Genomic DNA, 10,249 nt, shown 5'->3' with positions numbered 1-10,249 from the left:
CGAAACACTTATCTGATTGATCAAAGGTCCAAGGGACATATTTAAATATGATAAATCACGTTTACATATTATTATGGTAGCACTTTTAAAGTGTTAATTCTGTCTTGTATTTTTTTCTTTAAACTAATTTGCTAATTTATCATAGCTTAAATAAATACTACATTTAGTATGGTTTTCAATGTGTTAAAAAGCAAAGTGGTTTTTATTGTTCCATTTAAAATAATATTGTATATACAAATTGCTTAGTTTGGACTTGATAAATATTTAATTAATCATAATATATTCGTTCTCGTAATATATTACCCTATAAGGGTCAGTCTTAAAAATGTTTACAACTAGTAATTACTATACTACTATACTAAATTATTTATGATTTATAATTATTTATACTGAACTTGTAGCGCTTGACCTAACCTGATGGATGTCTGACAGTAAATTATTTTATAGAAAACTTATTATTGATGTGTGAATAGGCCTTCAATTGTCTAACTATATCTTTCCTTAACATTGTATTATTATAATAAATTGTACAAGCCTATTGTGTAAATATGTAGGTGTATGTACCAATATGTGTGTATAATTAATTTCAATTAACTTTTTAATCCTTCTTTAATACTTTACTTCCAATTTTCAAATCAAAAATCTGTTGGTTATATTGTATGTTTGTATAGATAATAAAGAATACATGTGCATGTATCCGACAATATTGGAACTTTGAACTTGTATAATGTCTAGTACGCATTTATGCTATACATTTTAATAGTTATCTAGAGCCTCAAGTAGGCTTCTTGGATATTTGAATTTTTAAGTAGCTTATGAGCATTTTAAAATGCTTTAAAAACATTGTATATTATTTTGACGATTTAATGATTATCACTCATCACTTTATCATTTAACAAAATATTTTCATAGACTAAGATATACGTAATATTCGCGAGCCAAGTTACTTTGTAATAATATGACAAGACGTCATGGGTAATATTAAAGTGAATCTATAAATAGATGGGTATCTATCAAATAAAAGTTAACCCGGAAAAATGGTAACACTGAACAATGTTGTTTTATTAGGACGAGTAAAATTTGTATTAACATTTCACAAACATGGCAAACGGTAATAGTTTATAATACAATGCTTATGTAAATGATATTTGTAAAATAAAAAATTTGATATTCAATGTAATTTCCTATAATATTGCCGTATACTTAACTATGTTACAACAACAAATATTTTTGGTCGCAATGAATGATTACACTGCGACGCCTGACCACACCTACCCAGTACCTGCAAACCGGTATAGGTTTTATTATCTCCTGTGTAATCTTAATGTATTGAGTTTACATAATATTATACTTTTATATTATTCTCGTTCAATGATTGTTGATTTGTATGATTGACCAGAAATGTATAAGGGCAAGTGTAGACCAAACACCAAAAGCTTTTCCTATATCGTATTTTGAAATGGTCATATCTCAAAATATATTGAATTTAAATAAGAAATTTAAACAGAGAAGTTCTTAAAAAAAATAGTATTATAAGTTCTCGGTATTGATTATAGGTGTTACCATTTAAAAATCCAAAGTTGATACATGTTTATCATATAACAAAAAGTGCTAACATTTTAGAAATATTAATTACTTGTAAATTTCATTTAATTTCAACATTTCCAAAAAAAAAAAAAAATTTTAAATTTTAAAACTTTTCGAAATAATAAGTGTCTTATTTTAAATGGATCACCCTGTTATGAAAAGCTCCTCTTGGCAGGTCATTTCAGGAATGATGTGCATGGTAATATCTAAAATAATTAAAGATAAATGAACGTTATATCAGCGAAATACACAACAAAATAATAATAATTCAAATAATATGTACATAATTATGTCAAAAGTGATCAGTCACCAGTCGATGTCTGATCGTCGTTTTCATCAAAGTTCTTTCCGCGGATATCACAGGGGAAAACTTAGGCTGCCGCTGCACCATATTTGGGTAAAAATGCACGCCGTTGAATATAATAACAATGGGCAATGGTACGTCTCCGTAGGCAGCAGAAATGAAATAGTGTGAGGACGGAATCCGACGGGCTGACGGTAGTGGAAACAATTGGTGGGAGGACGGTAATATACATAATATAATTAATAAACTAAAATAGTAAAATGTGATTGATGGCTGAGGTGGTAGAGAGCGGAAGGTCGTGTGGTGGAGCTTTCGCACACTGACGCATATACCTTTACCCGACAACATATAATTTATATATTGGATTTATACACAAACGAATGAACTCAACATACATTGAACGTTACAGAAACCCGCCAATTAAATTTAAGTCCAGTATTGAAACAATTTAAATTTAATTGAACGCAGTTCAGGTAAGATGGGAACATTTTTAGAGATACAAAAAAATAGCAATAGAGTATGAGAGTAACACATAGAAATAATAGAAATAGAATACAATGTCATCCAGAAATAGATAAGAACAATTTACCATCATCCTAGTAGTTGATATTAGAGCTTCTGCTAGGGACGTGGGAGTTTCGGAATCTCTTCTGCTTTTTGCACAGGTTCCCAAACTGGTAACTTTTATCGGCAGAGTAAAATGACGGTGAACATTCCACGGTTACACTAAGTTACGGGGTCTACAACAACTGAAACATTTCTGGAGGTCCATTCCAATACCTCTTACAACGTGCAAAACTTCCGTATGCCTTTCTCCAGTACATACAGTATCCATATTTTGGTAATCACGTCCAATCGGATAATAAGAAAATGCATCGATGATGTTAGGATAGTACCGGAAGTTCATTGACCTAAAAAATTATCTGTACAGAAACCGGATCAGTCGTTTTGGGCGTGATTTGATAACACTATCGATACCTTATTATATCGACGACAGAACCAAATGCATGCTGGGGCGGCAATGCCCTACTATATTACCTACACATATATTATTATTCAAACGCTGCAACAACTCGCCTGCTGATTATAAATTATAGTAAATAATAAATAGTAAGCTTAGGACGACGCGAGTTGTAGTACCTGTGCAATGGCGGAAGTTACGCGTTGAACACATGAACCAATTAAATTAAAAAAATAAATTAATTCTACGGACGTGACTCGGTAAAAATATGTCAAAACAACGCTGGCGTCATTATTGAAAATTTTTAATATATATTAAACCTATAATAGAATTAAAGTATTATACTATAGATAATTTAATACCTAATGGCTAATATTGTATTTATGTATACACTTTCTGAACATATAATTATAGACATGTTGATTGTTGATATATATTTACTCTAATAATTATGTAAATAAACCTAGGTAAGTAATAATATATTTTTCTGTGACTTTAGTAATGTAAATAAAACTTCGGAGGATTTAGAAGTCGGTGATGCAATGCAAATTAGGTAAAAAAACATTTATTTATTTGTCGACGTTATAGAGCATATTTTAAGTACTACACTGCGTGGCACACGGGACATTATTTTATGGTTATATATTATGCTTAATTAATACTAAACATTAGTTATCACCAGCTACCTTCCCAAATAAAAGTCATATACTACAAATTTACAAAAAAAATTGGTGAACAATTGGTGTAATGTTCAAATGTCTGCGATTATTAGATTCTGAGTGAAACGATGAATGTACCTATTGATTTTACAATGATGTGTGTTTTTTTTTATTTTTTTTTGTGTCTGTCATCACGTTTTAGGACAGTAAAAGTACTTGGATTTTCTTCAGACGGTTACGAATCAACGCAGGACGATGCGACAGTTATTATTTATGCCATAGCGCTGTAACAAAACTGCTTCGATATTACCAACGTATCTATAGCTGTTATTTTTATGAGCCTGTTAGTTGAACGGTCCATACCTTACACCATATTATCTGTCGTGTGTTATAAAAACCTCTATAGATTCGAGATCTCAGAACACAGTGTGCGTTAACGTAGCTGGTACATCAACGCTCCCGAATAATAGCTGTTGGAGAGATAAAAAAAAAAAATTAAGAATGTAATTAACGTCGACAGGCCGTTATATATTTTTATTTGACATATTTTGAGAAAACCGACGAGGAATAGGTATACCAAAACACTCTATTATATGAATTCCTTGTCACAATGTTTTGTTATAAATAGAGTATAAGATTATTATTACCAATTATTGATTTTATATACAGTGTGATTATGCTAGTCGTGCACCGATCACATATTTTAGCCATACTCGCCTTCGTTTTTTTAATTTAATAACAAATATTTAATTTAAATTCTGATTTTTGGAATTTTTAAATTAAATCAAAAAAGACCATATTTTTTAATTCTTTAATTTCTCGTATTACTTGAGACTTAATGAGAGTCCTGCGGCGATAAAAACCTCTGTTTTTTAAATGAGAACCACGTTTCTCAAGTATTTGCAATTATGGCCGTTAAGTATTATATAAAAATACCAAAATTCAGATTTCGATTAACTGCATTATTGAAGAAAAATTCGTTATTTTTACTTGTTTCCGACACGTGATAAATGATAATTATTTAGTCGATGCGTGTGGTGGGTAAAGTTTCATAAGTAAACATATGAAAACGAAACGCGTTATCCTACAGTCGTAATAAACTTAACGTTAACAACTTTGATATTGCGTGCGAAATAAAATTGTTGCATTTTATAACCGCATGAATTATGAAGTATACTTCAGGTATACTTCAGTATACTACCTATAGGTACGTCTATATAGGCACGCTGCAAATATAAATACTATGACTGCAACTGTGCAAGGGTATAATAATAATATAATGGTATATTAGGGTATCGTGTTTTCGAAGAAATTGTTGAATATTACAGGGCTTTTGTGACACTTTTTGTTTTTTTAGGTTTTTGCGAAATTTTAATGGCAGAGGTACCTAAGAGCTTTTCGCAACACACATCATCAAATAATTAGATACATCAATGATTGGCCGAGGACTACAACAATTTCATAACTAACTATCAGTGCTGTAGCCAAGGAGAGGGAAATTGGGGAAAAATCCCCCTTCATTTTTTTTTATAAACAATGGTGTCATAGAAAGTATAAATAGGTATGTGCATGCAAAAAGATAAGTATTCAAGTTTAAAAAAACTAGAGAAAAGAATGTTCTGGTCACGGCACTGATACCTAACTAGGTGCAGTAGCACAACTAGGGGGAGGGGATAATGGTGTTAGCCCCGTCTGAATAACTTTTATACCCCCCAACCAAAAAGTATCGCTAATTGGTTTAGATATATAAGCTAAAATATGGCTATATGAGTTATTAATTTAAGTTGATAGTTTTGTAAATTGTGCTGCGGCCCCAAAATTTTAAGCCTATAGTAGTTACGCCTATATAGTATACCTATGATAGTGGTTATAGTGGTTAGTACCTACGTATATAATATATTATTATAATCCTTGTGACTCGTTCGTCGCCGCGCACATTTATGAGATACACGCGCGAACGACATTGGTAGGTTCTTTAATAATTTTCCGTTACTAAAATAAAATAAATTTGCTGCGTATTCATACGTCACGTGCAGCTGAACAGACGCCGCGCCGTATTGATGCGATTTCAAAGACATAATAATATTTTACGGGTAATACGCAATATTATATTATTATTGTTGTGGATGATTGTCGATTGAAATCGCACAACAACACTAAATAATATACGTAGGTTTATATTATAATAAACGACTGCGCCGAAAGCGAATAATTTCCAAACATTCTGTCCTATCATATTATAATAAATAGGTACCTACGCATTACCGTGTGTGGTATTATAATCCACACCGTTCGTTTAACGAAAAAGCACCGTAAATTGACATTCAACGAGCATAGCTGCTGCTGATATAGTCGGTAGACGAATGTAAGCGGATAATTCAATAACGCCGCACTGGCGCCGTAGTTACCCTTGTAATCAGTATAACTGCCGTACATATCTATACACGAGCCTGTTAGAATAAGACACGTACCAAATATATAATGCGAGTACGTCGCTCACACGTTATTAATATTAAACGAATTCAATCAACTCCCGGAGTAGTACATATAACGCGTCACCCGCAGCTAGTCAGCCAAAGTCTCGAAGTATAATATAATATTTTAGATATATGTATAGGTATCCTCGGTAAGTATTGCTCGTCTCCGTCGAAGAAGGGCGAATCACGACTTTTGTCGCCAACGTGCGAGTATCTATTTGAGGGCAATCGGTGGTGATCAATAACCTTATTATAAATATGTACTAACGATCCATATCTTTGTTATTACCTATTTATATTTTGTGACCCATTGGCCATTACTATATAACATCATAATATGTTTCAAAAAAGAAAATAATACTGATTGATAAATAGTATTATAGGTATTGGTGTTATAAATGCGTCTGACATACATATGTAAAAACCGATCGATTTTTTAATGAACGTAGTAAACCTAAAATTGAATATACTATTATTATTTTTGTATTAATTGTATTTAATTTATACGACTGATAAATGATAATTGACTACCTATTTGTGTTTTTAAAAATCAAATATATATCGTGACACAAATTGAGTCACGACCCACTGGTTGAATACCACAGCAACAGACTGTCCTACAGTTTATTAATTTTTTTCCGTGTCGTATATTCACCATCAATTGATAAAAAATTCCAGTATTATGGTAAGTAAGGTAACGCCTTACCTTACTTACCAATACTTATCCTGACCAATATATTATTTTTTTTTCTCTCATTATAATATAGTAAATCCGGCACAAGTAATAACCTAATGATCTAGCCGGTATGTGACAGGTACTATTGAGCCCTGAGCGATGGTGTTGGTATAATATTATTGTAGTGACAGCTAATGAGTCGTTAAAATACAAACCAAAATGGTATTAACTAAGCTAATATTTTAATCCATACAACCTTATAATATATATATATATATATTTTTACTAATATTTATACCGAAAATAAATTATATAAACGAGCCAAACGGAAAAACAAATTATTATTTATTCAACCTCTCTCCCTAAGGCCTTTAAAATACTTGTAGCAAGTTTTTATTGAGCATTATATTTAATAATATTTTATGTATATATTGAACAGAAAGTATATACCATATACACTTACTAGAAATAGTTGACATTCTTATCAAGAATTCTAACTAACTGTCAAACCTCTCTCTCTAAAATAATTATCAAGTAAGGGTAGTGTAACCACTGGGTGACTCCTCCCATCACGTTTTCATGTAAATATTCTTTTTTTTTTTCAAATATCACATATTCTTATGGTCCCTAAAGGAACAGACGTGTATACCTTATAAAAAATAAAATAAAAATAAAAAAAATTTTTAGGGAGAGAGAATATTATTATTTTTTTTTTATGTACTGTGTTGTTGTGTAGTGATGTTTAGTAATTAGATTATTTGTATGTATGAGTCTAGATTATGGCACCAAAACAAATGTCTAAAGAATAGGAAAAATTAAAAAGGAGAGAATATCACCAAAAACGAAGGGAGAAAATAAAGAATGATCCAGTGTTATAATTTCTCTCTCCCTATATTTTAAAAATTTCAAAAGTTAAGCATGTACACAAATATTAATGATTATGTGTGCATAATAGGTACTCCATGAGATTGCAGTAAGGTCTATACAGATAGTTATTATCAAAAAAAAAAAATTGGGATATTTAGTTTTTATTATTGGAAAAAACTAAAAAGTGAAGCTTGAAATAACCCATAATTTTTAAATGACCCAGGTACGTATTATTGAGGACCAACTGTTCCGGCGCGCTCGTTATCAAAATGCATTAGGCAGTCCCATATAATATTATACCGCATATAATACGTTATTAAATTGTGTTGAAGTAAACAAATAAAACGAGAGAATACCTTCAGATACATCTGTAGACTGCTGCAGGTTTATCCACGAAATTCGCAATAGAAAAAAGAAATCGGCGGCGGCGCATGCGATACTTGAAAAACGACGTCAGCGCGAGGAAAAACAAAATAACCGGACGAGAACGTCGTCGTCGAGTGAGGAGGGTCAGTTTCTACGCCCCCCCACCAAATAATAATATTATAATACAGAAATCCACTGTTCCTATAGTCTCTTCGGTTTAATATAACGTTATCGTGCGAAAACCAATAATAATAATAATAGTAATAATATGCGTACACAACGCGTGTGGGGCGCTGCTGTGTAGACATACTGCAGCAGCAGCAGCAGCAGCAGGACCGAACAAAAAATGCTACGACCGAATGCACACGATTAAATCCCAAACATCATGTGTGCTATATAATATAATATATTTAATATGTGGTGTCGTTGACGTGAATGGTTGGACCGCGACAGCGATGCACGCGAGTTTGCGGCTACTGAATCTTACATCATGTCGGGCGGGGGCGGTGCGGTATATAGTAAGAAGTAGCATCGTAATATTATATACACATACGTATATGATAATGTAATAGGTATACATATCATTATGCCGGGCATCGTTGTTATTTTGACTTTTGAATTTTGATGTAGTACCTTACTACCTACCATATGATACTATGTATTATAATATGTACAATGTACATACCTACGCATGTTATAATATTTACAATACATATATAATATATACGCACCCGCGTCGAACATTAAACGGAGTGGAGCTGCCGGCAGAAGGGTTGCAACACTTGTATTATGCACACAATTACGAAAAATGTATAATATTTTATATATATAATTTTTTTTTTTTTATTATTTAAAATTTGTTCTATATAATATTATATAAAGAAATATATCTACTCCATTAAGCCAAGGCTTGTGACGGCGTAAAGAGTTGACAAATGAATAACATACATTTTAAAATGTAAATTAGTAAATTACAAGAAACACCTTATAACCTAAAAATTAATGAAAGACACAACTTTCTATAAAAATAAAAATAAAAACAGAAAATCTAAAGCAATACCTACAAGGGATTGATAATCAGATATGTTTATTTTGATGATTAAAACTATATTTTCTTCTTTATAAAAACCATATTGGTATATCAGATTATGCTTTAGAAACTTGTGGTTTTTTTTTTATGCATTACCAAATTTTATTTTTAAACAGCAAGCCATGTTTAGTAATATGTTACCGTTTATCTCATTTATAAACCCGTGTATGTTTGAATAATTTTCTATGAAATTATCCATCTATATGGTTACAATTTTATAATAATTTACAAAATATTAAATTATCTATTTACTTAATATTTATATTAAACATTTTAATATTAATCTTTAAAAACACAAACTGATGAGATATTTATTAATTATATTATGCTTGTATTTTTCAACATTTATGTTATATTATCTTATACTCTATTATGTTACTGCAATTTATCTAACAAAAAATGCATGTTGGTTATTTCATTCTGTTCTAACGTTATTGTCATCAGTTTCTTCCAACTTGGATTTGCTCAACTCATCCCCATAGTTTTCCAACTCTTTAATTGTTTTTGCTAGTTGCATATTCTCTTCTTCCATTTCCTGAATTTGACTGATCATACTATCATAGGTTTCCTTAAGCATTTTCAGTTCTTCTCTTTCCTTAACAATTTCTGTCATATGAGTGCGAATGTAATCCAATGGATCTGTCGGTCGGGGTTCTGATCTATAAAGGTTCGCTAATACGTTGGTCAAAGCTTCAATAAGACCTAAATCATTCAAATATTTTTTGATGTTTTCGCGTTTGTTGTTAAATGAATTTCCTTGGTTGCTCATTTTTAACAATTTAATATTAAATACTTGTCCAAGTGAAAATATTTTTATGTTTATTATTTATTACTGTGACCAGTAACCAAGCATTTTTTTTATTTATTATGAATATTTCAGATTCTGAGCGGAGCGAGGAAGCTATTGTTTTTACAATGGTGTTTATTTTATTTTATTTTTATATCCTGTATACAAAATTTCTTCTAGAAGGAGTGTTTTGATTTTAACATATAGTACCTTATCTTTTAGAAAATTGGACCAAGATGGTACTTTAGAGAGGCCGTTTTTTGATTTTCTCAATAGTTATTTAATGCCACGGGAAAAACCACCGGAAAATTACGAAAAAACGCTAAAAATGGGATTTTAATTTCTAACGCTTTGTTTATCACCATAGCAACGAATAAAAAATTATAATATTATAATATAAAATTAACTTACATGATAAAATAAATAATAACAAAATATAAAATATCCAGACTGACAAACCGTCTCCGCTCAGAAT

General features: G+C 31.0%; 1 protein-coding gene across 1 annotated transcript; it reads right to left on the bottom strand.

Moving 5' to 3' along the window:
• Positions 1 to 9,290: 9,290 nt before the first annotated feature.
• On the bottom strand, positions 9,291 to 9,794 carry LOC115035076 (c-Myc-binding protein homolog). Its single transcript, XM_029492722.1, has one exon. The coding sequence runs from the start codon at positions 9,754 to 9,756 to the stop codon at positions 9,403 to 9,405; it is 354 nt and encodes a 117-aa protein (XP_029348582.1). The 5' UTR covers positions 9,757 to 9,794; the 3' UTR covers positions 9,291 to 9,402.
• Between the last annotated feature and the right edge of the window lie 455 nt (positions 9,795 to 10,249).

This window comes from Acyrthosiphon pisum, unplaced genomic scaffold (genome assembly GCF_005508785.2).
Source record: "Acyrthosiphon pisum isolate AL4f unplaced genomic scaffold, pea_aphid_22Mar2018_4r6ur Scaffold_6;HRSCAF=30, whole genome shotgun sequence".
Lineage (NCBI taxonomy): Eukaryota > Metazoa > Arthropoda > Insecta > Hemiptera > Aphididae > Acyrthosiphon > Acyrthosiphon pisum.
The sequence above is the reverse complement of the archived record's forward strand: the minus strand, read 5'-3'. Positions and strand labels throughout refer to the sequence as shown.